We start from the raw sequence: 16,450 nt of genomic DNA, 5'->3' as shown, positions 1-16,450 counted from the left end.
CCCACTATAAATCTTGGCATTTTCATAGTTAAGATTCTTTAGACCAAGCAAGTATCTTATTAGGTGAAATGTTCTTTAAATTTATTGTCCACTCCGGGAACTTAGGAAAAACTTGGCTCTCCTGTTAGCCTTCTTTCCGGGGCGACTAGACTTTCCTTACCCACCAAACTTTTCCTTCGCCAATTAGAAGCAATGACTGTTGCCCTCACTTTTTCAGTCAAACTGCCATCAACGAATCCGATGGTTCCGCGCATCGGACACACCCATCAATAGCTTTCCTCCGCTATAACATCATCGCCGAAATTCATTGATTCATCATCCTTAGATTAGGAAACATCTCTTGACTGCTTTTCTATTCATTAATCAGTCGCAAGTCTAACTTATATCTACACGTACAGCGCGTAACTATCTATATATACGAAGTTGTTGAAATACAGTGAATATTTTAATTCGTTAACCAAGTCTTATCATCAGTCCAACCACTCCTGGTCAGTTTTCCTGTCAGGCTTATTTATAATGGCGTTATTAACGCTATTGCGGTCTCTGTGTGGCATCTTCATCTTTTCGTCCCTGTTGGTTGCCGCTTATTTGTTCGTAATTCGGAAATACAATTACTGGTCTAAACGAGGAATCATACAACTTAAACCTACGCCCGTCGTAGGCAACTTCATGGACTGCATACTGTCAAAAAAATCGGGCGCACAATTTCTCAGTGATGCATACAATTATGGCAAAGATTTGCCTTTGTTAGGTTTCTACATCTTCCACAAACCTTGCCTGTTAGTTCGCGATCCAGAACTCGCGAAGCACATTCTAGTGAAGGATTTTGAGTATTTCGCTGACAGGTACGCGACTGCGGATGAGAAAAATGATCGTCTTGGATACGCAAATATGATACTGATGAAAAATCCAGCATGGAAATCTCTCAGGCCAAAAATGACGCCGATTTTTACCCCGGGAAAGCTAAAGAAGATGTTCATGTTAATGGCGATGATCGCTGACGACCTCGGAAAGTATCTCGATTCGTTGCATTTGGAGGGTAAGCCGCATTTTTAGTGCATTTACTTAATAATAGATGGAATATGTGAAATTGTTGTTAGCTCAATATACAGGGTGGTTGGTAACTGGTGGTACAAGCGGAAAGAGGATGATTCTACGCGAAAAAAGAAGTCGAAAATATAGAATAAAATTTTTTTTTTAATTTTTCTTTTTTTTTTAAATTTTTCCATCGAGACAACGATCTACAGTGAGATCCGTTATAACGAGACGTGATAAAGTGCACATGACAGAGTCACCCCCTTTCCGCTTTTACCACCAGTTACCAACCACCCTGTATATTTTTAAAATAATTATTCTTATTTAATAGAAATGTTTAACAAAATTAAAAGTCAATTCTCTTGATGAGAGAGACTTTTTAAATTTTGCAACTATTGTTTCTTGATTAAAAATGCAACAATGCTAGACACATCATAGGAAATCTAATATCTCTTTCAGGCGATGGAAAAGCAATAGAGTTCAAAGATATTTGCGCGAGCTTCGCCACCGACATGATCAGTGGCATTGCGTTTGGCTTAAAACTAAATTCGTTGGAAAATCCAAAAACACCGTTCCGTGAATGTGGCAGGAGGATCTTTGATGCTAATTACCAACGTAACATGGAGTTCCTTACCATAACCTTCATGCCTCAGTTATCCAAGTATCTCAAACCGAAATTCTTTGGAAAAATAGCCACTAAATTCTTTCAATCTGTTTTCTGGGATGTGATTGAACAACGAGTCGTTTCGGGTCAAAAAAGACATGATCTCATTGATGTGCTGGCAGAGATCAGGGAGACATACAAGAGCGACGAAAGGTTGAAGAATTACAGTATGTATTTGCTGCAATATTTTACTAATTTCTATTAATGAAATTATGTATCAATCGTCGAAAATCAGAAATTTCGAATAACGAACTATGTGAATTACGATTTCATATACAGGGTGGTTGGTAACTGGTGGTACAAGCGGAAAGGGGGTGATTCTACGCGAAAAAAGAAGTCGAAAATATAGAATAAAAATTTAAAAAAAATTTTTTTTTTAAATTTTTTTAAAAATCTACAGTGGGGGCCGTTATAACGAGACGTGATAAAGTGCATGCGTACTGAGCGAAAATTCAAAGTCGATCTTCTCGAAAACAAAGCCTCGAACGAAAAATTTTTATTTTATATTTTCGACTTCTTTTTTCGCGTAGAATCACCACCTTTCCGCTTGTACCACCAGTTACCAACCACCCTGTATATCAATAACATGACTACTTCTTCCAATATAATTATATTCATGTCACAAATTGAAAATTATGCCCAAATATCTATATTTGCTAATTTACTTTCAAGTCATTTTCCAATTGTACTAAATATAATAGATCGATTTGCTGAACTTTTCCGATGATGTTTAATATGCATGTTTCAGACTTCGAGGGTGACGATTTAGTGGCACAAGCGGCCATATTTTTTGCTGCTGGTTTTGAAACGTCTGCTGCTACCATGTCTTTCACACTGTACGAACTTGCAAGGAACTCAGATGTACAGCAGACACTTAGGAAAGAGATTCTGGATGCTTTAGAGAAAACTGATGGTGAAATCACATACGATATGGTACGCCAACTATAAAAATATTAACGTAGAAACACGAGAGTGTTTCAAGCAATAGTATGTGAAAGAGGTTATAATATAGTTCTAAACATACTAAGAAATATAATGTTTTACAGATTACGACGCTACCATATTTGGATATGATACTTTTTGAAACTCTTCGTAAATATCCATCTGTACCAAACTTGAATAGGGTTACTCTTGCCGATTACAAAGTGCCTAATTCCGATCTGGTGATAGAGAAAGGCACCCCAATATTCATTTCGATAATGGGTTTGCACTACGATTCGCGGTATTTCCCGAATCCGGAAAAATACGATCCACTCCGATTTACCGAGGAAGTCAAAAGTACCAGGCCAAGTTTCGCCTACTTGCCCTTTGGTGCGGGTCCCCGCATCTGCCTTGGTTAGTAAAATCTTCCGCAATATTTTCCAATATCTTTAACGCCAGAGCTATCGATGACAATCGTATGAAAGTAGAGTTAAAAGAATCGAAATGAAATACATATGTGTGTGGACTTCAAGGGCATAGGTACATACATGTGAAGATCAGTATTCGTTTCTTTAAACTGTGCTTACATTATTAACGATAAGGCGTTTATTTTTTAACATAGGACAATTTGCAATCTTATTAATTAAGATCTACAAAATGCGATGTAGCATACATTCCCTAATAGATAATTGATTAAGTTTGTATTCTTGTCACTGGTATGATAAAAAAGATGCAAGTAGCAACGTATATCTTTAAACATTCTGTTGGCTGTTACTTTTAATCTTAATCTTTCACTTTTCGTTTCAGGTATGCGATTGGGACTCATGCAAGCCAAACTTGGAATCGTACAGATATTGAAGGACTACGAAATTTCACCTTGTGAAAAAACCAAAATTCCAATAGTTACAGATCCCAATGCAGTAATCTCGACAGCTTTAGGAGGAGTACATCTCAACATTCGAAAGACTACTGCCTCTGTTTAGAGGAAGCCAAAGTTTTGCGAATCGCGTTATGCATTCCAATGTTCTACTTTGTTTGTGATAAGTTAGATACATTTTACTTCCGAATCGGCGAAGTTGACGAAGTATAATCGTCATTTCTTTCTCGGAAGAAATGAATCTTTAGGTATTAAATATATTTTAAAATTGTAATCGTAAATGTCCAATAATTATAATTTTATGTATTTAAAAATAACTGAACTTATGTATTGTTAATTTATATCGAATGTAATATTAAATAATACGAAATCTTATATAACGACTTTATTTATTTAATGGATTTATTTGCAGTGATTGAAACAGGGAAACGATGATTATTTAAGAAGAGCTTATTGTAGTAATGTAACACAACTAATCGAGATCCAACTCTCAAGTCACAACTCACGGCTCGTGACTAACTCCAACTAACTTGCAACTAACTAACGACTAACGTTCTCCAAAAGATCCTTTGCCTGTCAGCACTTCCATTATACAGGGTGGTTGGTAACTGGTGGTACAAGCGGAAAGGGGGTGATTCTACGCGAAAAAAGAAGTCGAAAATATAGAATAAAAATTTTTTTCTCTAATTTTTTTAATTAGATTACATTCCTGACATTATTTATCAATACATTTTACAAATATTTATTGCGCGATGAATGGGGCAATAAGTCGTAGAAATTTTTCTGTGAAATCCGACTCTAAATCTCCTGGATAACTTCGTAATTGAGAACCTCCATAGTATTTATTAGCAATGGAGATTATTCACGTGTTAATAATTTGTACATTTTTATTAATTTTAGTAATTTCACGAATTTGAATTACGGTTGAATATGAAATTATCAGTTATGTTATTTCTATTTCTAAAATATTACTACCTGCCTATATTACTGTATTTTTTATTATTATGCAGGTGAATAACGCCGAGGTTACATCGCTGCCTCTATCTTCATTGATAACACTTTTTCAATTATGCAAAAGATAATTCGTTGTAATAGATGATATAATATATGTTCTAGAATATGTAATTTAAGCAGATATGCTCTAGGTCATGTTGGAAATATGGTAAAAAATATCTTTGCGCGAAATTATAGATTATTGACATTTATATGACCCCAACCCTTCTAATTTGTCCTGCTATTTGTCCCTCATTGTCTAGAAATGGGAATGTGATAAAAAGACACTTTCCAATATCTATACCTTGTTGCTGATTGTGAAAATTCAGTTTTCTATGCAATTTTTTCATTGTCTCATTCCATGGAAACCATTGGTCGAAATACTTCTTTACTATAATTGTATAATATTCAAAATGTTGGTGCTGTGGATAGAAATTTTATAATATGTTTCTTAATGTGTGAAAATCAAGTAGTGAGTTATGGCCGAGATGTTAATTATACATTAAAAACAATTGATAACTTTGAACAAAATGTCTTACCAGTTAAGATACCAATTTTTACCATTTGCTCGATGCTAAAATTTTCTACGAGAATTTTTCGCAAATGGCACTTTGTCAGCAAGCAATGATTCAGTGGTACTATTTCACAAGAGAGGGGAGACTACAAATGAGACGTATACACTATCACAGCGGACAATGCAAAGCTCACTCTCGTAATGTACATTACAAGCTTCGGAAATATTTTTTTATTTTATTTGGTATCTGTTACCTTATAGTGCTTGTGACTAGTCAAGAAATCGTTTCATAGCGGTACGTACGGTATTTTTCACTGCAACACACACCGCGGAATTAGATTATCTGTTCTATTTTTCTATTATTTTCTGATAATTTTCCTCTTGTATTTTGCAAATTAGATTCAAATGTGTCCCTACTCTGTTTCACGAACTTATATAAAGTGTAATATGTTACCATTTCTTCCTTTTCTGAATCATTTATTCAGTTTTAATCGAACAATATTTTCCTAATTACACCGAAATTTTACTGTTTGTCTTTAATTAATGGACATGCACGTGGAAAAGGAAGCAGAGTCCACCAAATCCAAACGATTATACAGATCAGTCACGGATACAATCATTGTACTTCTGTCACGGGTTAAAAATATTCTTAAAGTTCCTAAGTAAGAAAACGGAAGACTTTAGGAGGACACATATTAGTGATATTTTTTAAATATCAAAGACCAATAAAATAATACATTAATTATATTACTAAACGCGCAAATGTTAGTGGAGTTTCGTATTTTTATGAACGAAGTTGCAAATTATGAGACGATGCCAATGTCTTACAACATTAACTAGTTGCCGATACGAATACCCCAATCGATGTATCGTAAACCTCGTCACCGAGACACGATCCACTAGGTATCCGCTGGGTGGTCGAGATGCGTACACCCCCTTACCAGTCACCTTCCCTCGTTCCGCAGTATCAGAGTGGCGTCGACTTTCGGATAAAGAATATCCGACCAAAGGGAGAGTGGACGTCTACATTTCCCTCAACATAAGAAGCAAACGTGACGAGTATCCAGAGTGATTGTATTACCACGAAGCGTTCCACGAAATATTGTCGAGCTTTCGCATTTCTCTAAATCCATGATAATTCGCAATCCAAGAGGTGCTGATAAATATTATCTTCTGAGACCAACAAAAACATTTTTTCTTCTCAGACTCATCTAAAATGGCGTTATTATCGCTATACTGGAGTCTGGATGGCATCCTCATCCTTTCGACCCTGATGATTGCCGCTTATCTCTACATGACTCGTAAATTCAACCACTGGCCGAAACGAGGAATCACACAGCTCGCACCTACGCCTTTCGTAGGCAACTTTATGGACTGTCTCCTATCAAGAAAATCGGGCTCACTATTTATCAAGGACGTATACGATTGCGGCGAAGGTTTGCCTTTGCTGGGATTCTACGTCTTCGACAAACCTTACCTCTTAGTTCGCGATCCAGAACTCGTGAAGTACATCCTAGTGAAGGACTTCGACTATTTCCCTGATAAGTACGCGACTGCAGATGAGAAAGATGATCGTTTTGGATACGCAAATGTGGTCCTGATGAAAAATCCGGGATGGAAATCTCTTAGGCCAAAGATGACGCCGTCTTTTACCCCGGGCAAGCTGAAGAAAATGTTCGATATAATGTTGGTAGCAGCTGACGATCTTGGAAAGCATCTGGATTCCTTGCATTTGGAGGGTAAACCGCTTTTATAGTGCATTTACATAATAATAGATTAACCATGAAAAACTGTTGTTAGATCAATATATATTTTTGAAACAATGATTCTCACTTAATAGAAGTGTTTAACAAAATTAAAAGTCAATTCTCTTGATGCGAGAGACTTCAAATTTTGCAACTATTGTTTCGTGATTAAAAATGCAACAATCGCAATCTAATATCTGATTCAGGCGATGGAAAGGTAGTCGAGTTCAAGGATATTTGCGCGAATTTCACTACCGATATGATCGGTGGCACTGCGTTTGGCTTAAAACTAGGTTCGTTGGAGAATCCAAAAGCACCGTTCCGTGAATATGGCAGGAAGATCTTCCATTCTAGTTTCCATCGTAACATGGAGTCACTTATCATATCCTTCTCGCCTCAGTTAGCCAAGTATCTCAAACCGAAGTTCTTTGGAGAAAAAGCGACTAACTTCCTCCGATCTGTTTTCTGGGATGTGATTGAACAACGAGTCGCTTCCGGTCAAAAGAGGAATGACCTCATCGATGTGCTAATCGAGATCAGGAAAACATACAAGAACGACGAAAATTTGAAGGATTACAGTACGTATTTGCTGCAATGTTTTATTATCTTCTATCGATGAAGTTATTTAAGAATCGCCAGAAATCTATGAATTATAATTTTATGCACATCCTTGTTTCGTGAGCTCCCAACGAAACGGACGAAAAATAATTTCCTTTCAAGTTATTTTCCAATTGTACTAAATATATTAGATCGTTTTGCTGAACTTTTGCGATGATGTTTAATTTGCATGTCTCAGAATTCGATGGTGACGATTTATTGGCACAAGCGGCCATATTATTTGCTGCTGGTTTTGAAACATCTTCTACTACCATGTCTTTCACACTGCACGAACTTGCAGTGAACCCAGATGTGCAGAAGACGCTTAGGGCAGAGATTCAGGATGCTCTAGAGAAAACTGATGGCAAAATCACATACGATATGGTACGGCAACTACAAAAACATTAATTTAGGAACGCAAATGAACAGTATGTGAAGGGGGTTATTATATAATTGTAAACATTCTAAGAAATATAACGTTTTACAGATTACGACACTACCATACCTCGATATGGTAATTTCTGAAAGTCTTCGTAAATATCCAGCTGTAGCATACATGGATCGACTTACCCTTGCCGATTACAAAGTGCCTAATTCCGATCTGGTGATAGAGAAAGGCACCCCAATATTCATTTCGATCATGGGTTTGCACTACGATTCGCGGTACTTCCCGGATCCGGAAAAATACGATCCACTCCGATTTACCGAGGAAGTCAAAAGTACCAGACCAAGTTTCGCCTACTTGCCCTTTGGTGGGGGACCCCGCGGCTGCATTGGTTAGTAAAATTTTCCGCAATGTTTTCCAATATCTTTAACGCCAGAGCTATCGATGGCAATCGTATGAAAGTAGTATTAAAAGAATCGAAGTGAAATACATATATGTGTAGAAATGTATACTTCAAGGACATAGGTACATACATGTGAAAATCAGTATTCGTTTCTTTAAACTGTACTTGCATTATTAACGATAAGGTATTTATTTTTTAACGTAGGACAATTTGCAATCTCATTACTTACGATCTACAAAATGCGGCGTGTGGAAATTTTAATCTCAACAGGCACTTTCTCACAGTAGTTATATGGCGAAATTACTTTTATCCCACTCAATCTTTGAAGAATCTTTACACGGCTCGAAATATCACACTGTGTGCATGACCTGCCTCGTCATAATCAAACGAATGTAAAATTAAAACTAAAATAAGTAGACAAATTAGATGCATTAGCAGTTAGAGAATTTGGTTTGACTTTTACATATCTTGTTATATTAGTATTACATACTAACATTTTTGTTACGGCATCTGCATCTCGTTGCTTTCAAATCTCTTTTGACTGCAGAACGTGCATACGGTAAAATTAAACATCACCAGCTATATGCCGAAATATGTTAGAAAACGGAAGAATACAATCAAACAGAAGTTTATCTCCTTTGCTAACACCTAGTTGAGAATAGACTACCAGAATGTAAATAAATATTTAATAACGCATTCCACTGTATGGCCTGCTAGACGAAATAATTTTGCCATCAGACATATTGACACAGTTTATGATTATTAAACAAATAGATTTCTACCGTAGCACACATTCCCGAATAGATAATTGATTAAGTTTGTATTCTTGTCACTGGTATGACAAAAAAGATGCAAGTAGCAACGTGTATCTTTAAACATTCTGTTGGCTGTCACTTTTAATCTTAATCTTTCACTTTTCGTTTCAGGTATGCGATTGGGACTCATGCAATCCAAACTTGGAGTCGTACAGATTTTGAAGGACTACGAAATTTCACCTTGTGAAAAGACCAAAACTCCAATTGTCCTAGATCCCAAAGGAATAATCACGACAGCTTTAGGAGGAGTACATCTCAACATTCGAAAGACTACTGTCGCTGTTTAGACGAAGCTAAAGTTTTGCGAATCGCGTTATGCATTCCAATTTTCTGCTTTGTTTGTGATAAGTTAGATATATTTTACTTCCGAATCGACAAAGTTCACGAAGTATAATCGTCATTTCTTTCTCGGAAGAAATGAATCTTTAGGTATTAAATATATTTTAAAATTGTAATCGTAAATGTCCAATAATTATAATTTTATGTATCTAAAAATAACTGAACTTATGTATTGTCAATTTATATCGAATGTAATATTAAATAATACGAAATCTTATATAATGACTTTATTTATTTAATGGATTTATTTGCAGTGATTGAAACAGGGAAACGATGATTATTTAAGTAGAGCTTAATGTAGTAATATAACACAACTAATCGGAATCCAACTCTCAAGTCACAACTCACGGCTCGTGACTAACTCCAACTAACTTGCAACTAACGACTAACTTTTTCTACTAAAACATCCTTTGCCTGTCAGCACTTCCACTATATATCTACATTGTAGTTCGATTGTAGCGAGATTTTTCTTATGATTATACACGATAGTATTGCGATAGGGTACATATGTTTTACGTAGAACAATTTGCAATCAGATTAAATAAAACATACAAAGATATGTCACATAGCTGCGTCACTTTTGGCAGAAGGTAGTCACATATATACGGTTTTGGATATTAAAATGTTGGCATGACTTTTGCGTTTATTCCTTGCTAAATGAAAGATCACATTCAACTATAAAAAAGACTGTTTATTATCTAAATCATACATATATTCTAATATACCATATGTATCTCTCATGCTCGATAATAATTCAGCATGTAACAATAGCAGTATAAGGAATAAGCATTTAAGCCAAAGATATCTTTCCATAGACGGGTTAAAAATTTAACAAATCGCAGATTACATTTTACGTAATATTTATTAGCAATTGAGATTATTCACCTGTTAATAACTTGTACATTTTTAATGATTTTAGTAATTTCACTTGACACCTCAAAACAAGAATGATGGTTGAATATGAAATTATCACGTATGTTACTTCTAAAATATTACTGCCTATATTACTGCACTTTTTGCTATTAAGCAGGTAAATAACGCTGATACATTGTAACCTCCAACTTCATTGATAACACTTTTTCAATTATGCGAAAGATTATTCGTTATAATAGATGATATGATGTATGTTTTAGATTATGTACTTTAAGCAAATATACTATAGGTCATGTTGGAAAAATGGTAAAAAATACCTTTGTGCGAAATTAGAGAATATTGTCATTTATATGATCGTTTATATAATTTGTACCGCTTATTTTTCCGGATCTGGAAAGAGGAAAGTGATTGAAAGCAACTTTCCAATATCTATACCTCCTTACGTGTGGAAATACAATTCGATTGAGACAATTGAGCTTCCAATGCAGAAATTTTATAACACGTCTCTTAATGTGTGAAAATTAAGCAGTAGATTACCGCCGAGATGATTATTATACATTAGAAACAACTGAATACTTCGAAAAAACTATCTTACCAATTAAGATGCCAATTCTTACCATTTGCTCGATGCTAAAATCTGCTGCGAGAATTTTTCGCAAATGGCACTTTGTCAGCTAGCAATGATTCAGCGGTAAATTTTACAAGAGTGGGGAGATTACAAATGAGACGTATATACCATCACAGCTGACAATGCAAAGCTCACTCTCGTAATGTACATTACAAGCTTCGGAAATATTTTCTTATTTTATTTGGCATCTGTGACTAGTGAAGAAATCGTTTCATAGCGGTACGTACGGTATTTTTCACTGCAACACACACCGCGGTATTAGATTATCTGTTCTATTTTTCTATTATTTTCTGATAATTTTCCTCTTGTATTTTGCAAATTAAATTCAAATGTGTCCCTATTCTGTTTCACGAACTTATGTAAAGTGTAATATGTTACCTTTTCTTCCCTTTCTGAATTATTTACTCAGTTTTAATCGAGCAGTATTTTCCTAATTACACCGAAATTTTACTGTTTGTCTTTAATTAATGGGGATGCACGTGGAAAAGAAAGCAGATTCCACCAAATCCGAACCATTATACAGATCAGTCACGGATACAATCATTGTACTTTCACTAAAATGCTTTTTGAGAAAATGATTTACATTTACGTTTTATCTATTCTTCTATTTGAACAAACTATGTCCATCTCATAGAATATAGTTTTCTTAAATAGTATTCCCTTTCTAATATTCTCCGCTCCTTGATGAAAACTCTAATCTTGAATCATTCCACGCGAGACGCCAGAATATTCAAAACTCTGTGCCAGCGAATTACTCGTTGATTAAATAATATACAATTGTGTTCAAACAGAAAGCCGGTTCTATTATTATATTTCATGTTCTTTATAAAAACATTAGGAAAGTGTTCCTACTAGATTAATAATTGACAAAATAAGTTTTGTCATAGGTCAGCAAGTTCTTAAAATATTAAAAATTTTGACATTAGTGATTTTTTTTAACCAGAGAATGATAACATATTTCATTTATTGTATGTTAACAGACCTCCAGATATTTGTGCAATTTCGTATTTTCACGAATGACATTAAACACAAATAATGGTTTATTTTATATTCATTAAATAAAATATCAATACCCAAGAAGCAAACAGGGGGCTGACCGAAGTACAAAGTTTGCGACAAAAACGTGACGTCGAATTTTTAGACGCTCCGGGCAAATTATTTACAACATTAACTTATTGCTGATATGTATACCCCAATCAACGTTCCATAAACCTTGTCACCGAGGTTCGAGCCTCTAAGTAGTCGCTGAATGATCGGAGTGTGTACATCCCCTCGTACCGCAGTATCAGAGTGGCGTCGACTTTGAGAAAAAGAATATCCGACTAAAGGGAAGGTAGACTCATACATTTCCCTCAACATAAGAAGCAAGCGTAACGAGTCTCGAGGACGATTGTATTACAATGAAGCATTCCGCGAAATATTGTCCAGCTTTTGCATTTCTCTAAATCCATGATAATTCGCAATCCAAGAGGTGCTGATAAATATTATCTTCTGAGACCAACAAAAACATTTTTTCTTCTCAGACTCATTTAAAATGGCCCTATTAACGCTATACTGGAGTCTGGATGGCATCCTCATCCTTTCGACCCTGATGATTGCCGCTTATCTCTACATGACTCGTAAATTCAACTACTGGTCGAAACGAGGAATCAAACAGCTTGCACCTACGCCTTTCGTAGGCAACATCATGGACTGCCTTCTGTCAAGAAAATCAGCCTCGGAATTCCTCAAGGACGTATACGATAACGGCAAAGGTTTGCCTTTGCTGGGATTCTACGCCTTCGACAAACCTCACCTGTTAATTCGCGATCCAGAACTCGCGAAGCACGTGCTAGTGAAAGACTTCGATTATTTCCCTGATAGGTACGCGATTGCAGATGAGAAAGACGATCGTATTGGATACGCAAATATGATACTGATGAGAAATCCAGGATGGAAATCTCTCAGGCCAAAAATGACGCCGATTTTTACCCCGGGAAAGCAGAAGATAATGTTCGATTTAATTTTGGCGGTCGCAGACGATCTTGGAATGTATCTCGATTCGTTGCATTTGGAGGGTAAACCGCTTTTTCAGTGCATTTACATAATAACATAAATAAATAACATAACAAAACTGTTGTTAGTTCAATATATATTTTTAAAACAATGACTCTCACTTAAGAAAAATGTTTAACAGAATTAAAAGTCAATCCTCTTGATGCGAGAGACTTCAAATTTTGCAACAATCGTTTCTTGATTAAAAATGCAATAATGCAAGACACAACATAGGAAATCTAATATCTGTTTCAGGCGATGGAAAAGTAGTCGAGTTCAAGGATATTTGCGGAAATTTCATCACCGATATGTTCGGTAGTATTGCGTTTGGCTTAAAAGTAGGTGCGATAAAGAATCCAAAAACACCGTTCCGTGAATATGGCAGGAAGATCTTCCATTCTAATTTCTATCGTAACATTGAGTCACATATCATATCATTCTCGCCTCAGTTAGTCAAGTATCTTAAGCCGAAGTTACTTAGAAAAAACGTAACTAACTTCTTCCGATCTGTTTTCTGGGATGTGATTGAACAACGAGTCGATTCCGGTCAGAAGAAGAATGACCTCATCGATGTGCTAATCGAGATCAGGAAAACATACAAGAACGACGAAAATTTGAAGGATTACAGTACGTATTTGCTACAATGTTTTATTATCTTCTATCGATGAAGTTATTTAAGAATCGTCAGAAATCTATGAATTATAATTTTATGCCCATCCTTGTTTCGTGAGCTCCCAACGAAACGGACGAAAAATAATTTCCTTTCAAGTTATTTTCCAATTGTACTAAATATAATAGATCGTTTTGCTGAAGTTTTGCGATGAAGTTTAATTTGCATGTTTCAGAATTCGATGGTGACGATTTAGTGGCACAAGCGATCATGTTTCTTATTGCTGGTACTGAAACATCTTCTACAGCCATTTCTTTCACACTGCGCGAACTTGCAATGAACCCAGATATACAGAAGACACTTAGGGCAGAGATTCACGATGCTCTGGCGAAAACTGATGGCAAAATCACATACGATATGGTACGGCAACTACAAAAATATTAAATTAGAAACACGAGAGAGGCATATGGATAGTATGTGAAAAAGGGTTGTAATATAATTGTAAACATACTAAGAAATATAATGTTTCACAGATTACGACGTTACCATACCTCGATATGGTAATTTCTGAAACTCTTCGTAAATATCCATCTGCAGCACACTTGGATCGAGTTACCGTTGCCGATTACAAAGTGCCTAATTCCGATCTGGTGATAGAGAAAGGCACCGGAATATTCATTTCGATAATGGGTTTACACTATGATTCGCGGTACTTCCCGAATCCGGAAAAATACGATCCACTCCGATTTACCGAGGAAGCCAAAAGTACCAGGCCAAGTTTCGCCTACTTGCCCTTTGGTGGGGGACCCCGCGGCTGCATTGGTTAGTAAAATTTTCCGCAATATTTTCCAATATCTTTAACGCCAGAGCCATCGATGGCAATCGTATGAAAGTAGTATTAAAAGAATCGAAATGAAATACATATATGTGTAGAAATGTATACTTTAAGGACATAGATACATACATGTGAAGATCAGTATTCCTTTCTTTAAACTGTACCCATATTATTAACGATAAGGTACTTATTTTTTTACGTAGGACGATTTGCAATCGCATTATATAAGATCTACAAAATACGATGTGTGGAAATCTTAATCTCAACAGGCACTTTCTCACAGTAGTTACATGGCGAAATCACTTTTATATTTTATATTACTTCTTATATTATTATTACATACGAATATTTTTATTAAGGAACCTGCGTCTCTGCTTTCAAATCTCTTTTGACTGCAGAACGTGCATACGGTAAAATTAAACATCACCAGCTATATGCTGAAGTATGTTACAGTTATAGAGGACGACTAGAAAATTTGAAAACGGAAGAATACAATCGAACAGAAGTTTATCTCCTTTTTGCACCACTAGTTGAGAAGAAACTACCAGAATGTGAATAAATATTTAACAACGCATTGCACGGCATTATCTATTAAACATATGAATTTGGTACAGTTTACCACGTTCTATTATCAGACAAATCCATACAGTTTATGATTATTAGACAAATGGAGTTCTACTGTAACATACATTCCCAAATAGATAATTTACTGAGATCCTACTCATGTTACTTTAACATGTTATTTAACTATTATAACATGTTATAAGAAAGATGCGAGTACCAATGTGTATCTTTAGACTTTCTGTTGATGATTTCTTTCTTTTACTCTTCGTTTCAGGTATGCGATTGGGACTCATGCAATCCAAACTTGGAGTCGTACAGATTTTGAAGGATTACGAAGTTTCACCTTGTGAGAAAACCAAAACTTCAGTGGTCCTAGATCCCAAAACAATCGTCACGACAGCTTTAGGAGGAGTACAACTCAACATTCGAAAGATTACCACTGCTGCTGATTAGACGAAGCTAAAGTTTTACGAATCGCGTTATGTATACCGATTTTTTGCTTTGTTTGTGATAAGTTAGATGTATTTTATTACCGAATCGGTGAAGTTCGACAAGTAACATCCTCATTTCTTTAGATATTAAGTATATTTTATAATCGTAATCCTAAATGCCCGAAAATTGTAATTTCAAATATCTGAAAATAATTAGATTTATTTGATCGTGTTAGATAATACGAAATTATCTTTCTGTAAATTTGTGATATCCTGGCGAGGAAAATATTGCATGCAGAGGAAACACATTTAATTTTGTTTCACTTACGCGGTCACATGTATATATTTATTTCATTCACTTATTCTCATTTACAAAAGAGACTAATCGGCCGGTTGGCCGCCACGTGGCCAGTGCATGACCGCCGCTTAACTTACAATTAAATCTCTGTAATATATTATTACGACACCTTAGAATCAAGTTGGAATGGCGAATACCATGCGGTATCCCGGCACCTTGTTCGTAGCCATTGTTCGACGATGGCGTTCGATACGCGTATTAGTCACGGTAATCTGTGGCATAACTCTGCCCATTCTGATCATTTGTATCGTGTCAGTTTCTAGAGCGAAGCGTCGAATATCCACGAATGGTCGAGTATGATTTTCTTGATTCTCGATTCTACGCTATCGAGTGTAAGTTTCGGAGAACACCTGCGCGGGATTTTAATAGTCTTGCTTTTGTTAGCTTCCGAATATTAAGAGGTAGCTTCTTCGTTTCTTCGTTCGATATAATATCATATGAGCAGAATAGCGATCGATCGTCATAATCGAACAAGGTATGTACGTACATACTTACGAACGTCGGGCATGCTTGAATTTGTTTCACGATACTTTTACACACATAATAACTATACAATTCATCGTTTACAATATCTGTGATAGTAACTCGCCAGCGAGCATAGCCGTTATTTCACGTCCTCCGTTCCATAATCCTTTTTCACCAGGTAAATATACGTTATACATACATCTAGAGCCGTTTTTTGTTCGTACGCCATTCGCATCTCTCGACCCATTTCTTCGAATGAAAACTTTCCTTCCCCTGACTTCGAATCAGTATAATTTTCCAGATCTGGATGCAGTTATATTAACTCAGAGAACAGTATACTAATCTGCTAAACCGCACAAGGTCA

The 16,450-nt window shown here is 35.8% G+C and overlaps 2 protein-coding genes across 3 annotated transcripts; both read left to right on the top strand.

Moving 5' to 3' along the window:
* Positions 1-501: 501 nt before the first annotated feature.
* Positions 502-9,236, top strand: LOC117242787. Its single transcript, XM_033509712.1, has 11 exons — positions 502-1,039; positions 1,495-1,866; positions 2,448-2,632; positions 2,746-3,034; positions 3,428-3,597; positions 3,670-3,745; positions 6,210-6,743; positions 6,956-7,327; positions 7,546-7,730; positions 7,834-8,122; positions 9,061-9,236. The coding sequence occupies exons 1-11, from the start codon at positions 517-519 to the stop codon at positions 9,234-9,236; spliced, it is 3,171 nt and encodes a 1,056-aa protein (XP_033365603.1). The 5' UTR covers positions 502-516.
* On the top strand, positions 5,236-15,569 carry LOC117242891 (cytochrome P450 6k1-like). Of its 2 annotated transcripts, XM_033509947.1 has the most exons (7): positions 5,236-5,276; positions 10,986-11,009; positions 12,314-12,846; positions 13,079-13,450; positions 13,669-13,853; positions 13,967-14,255; positions 15,107-15,568. In XM_033509947.1, the coding sequence occupies exons 3-7, from the start codon at positions 12,324-12,326 to the stop codon at positions 15,283-15,285; spliced, it is 1,548 nt and encodes a 515-aa protein (XP_033365838.1). In that variant the 5' UTR covers positions 5,236-5,276; positions 10,986-11,009; positions 12,314-12,323; the 3' UTR covers positions 15,286-15,568. The 2 variants fall into 2 exon arrangements, with proteins under 2 accessions (XP_033365838.1, XP_033365839.1); XM_033509948.1 differs by lacking the exon at positions 5,236-5,276 and having other exon boundaries at positions 10,846-11,008; positions 12,313-12,846; positions 15,107-15,569.
* The last annotated feature ends 881 nt before the right edge of the window (positions 15,570-16,450 follow it).

Source organism: Bombus vosnesenskii, unplaced genomic scaffold (genome assembly GCF_011952255.1).
Source record: "Bombus vosnesenskii isolate JDL3184/JDL3185 unplaced genomic scaffold, Bvos_JDL3184-5_v1.1 scf7180000016279, whole genome shotgun sequence".
NCBI lineage: Eukaryota > Metazoa > Arthropoda > Insecta > Hymenoptera > Apidae > Bombus > Bombus vosnesenskii.
This window is presented reverse-complemented; position numbering and strand designations above follow the sequence as displayed.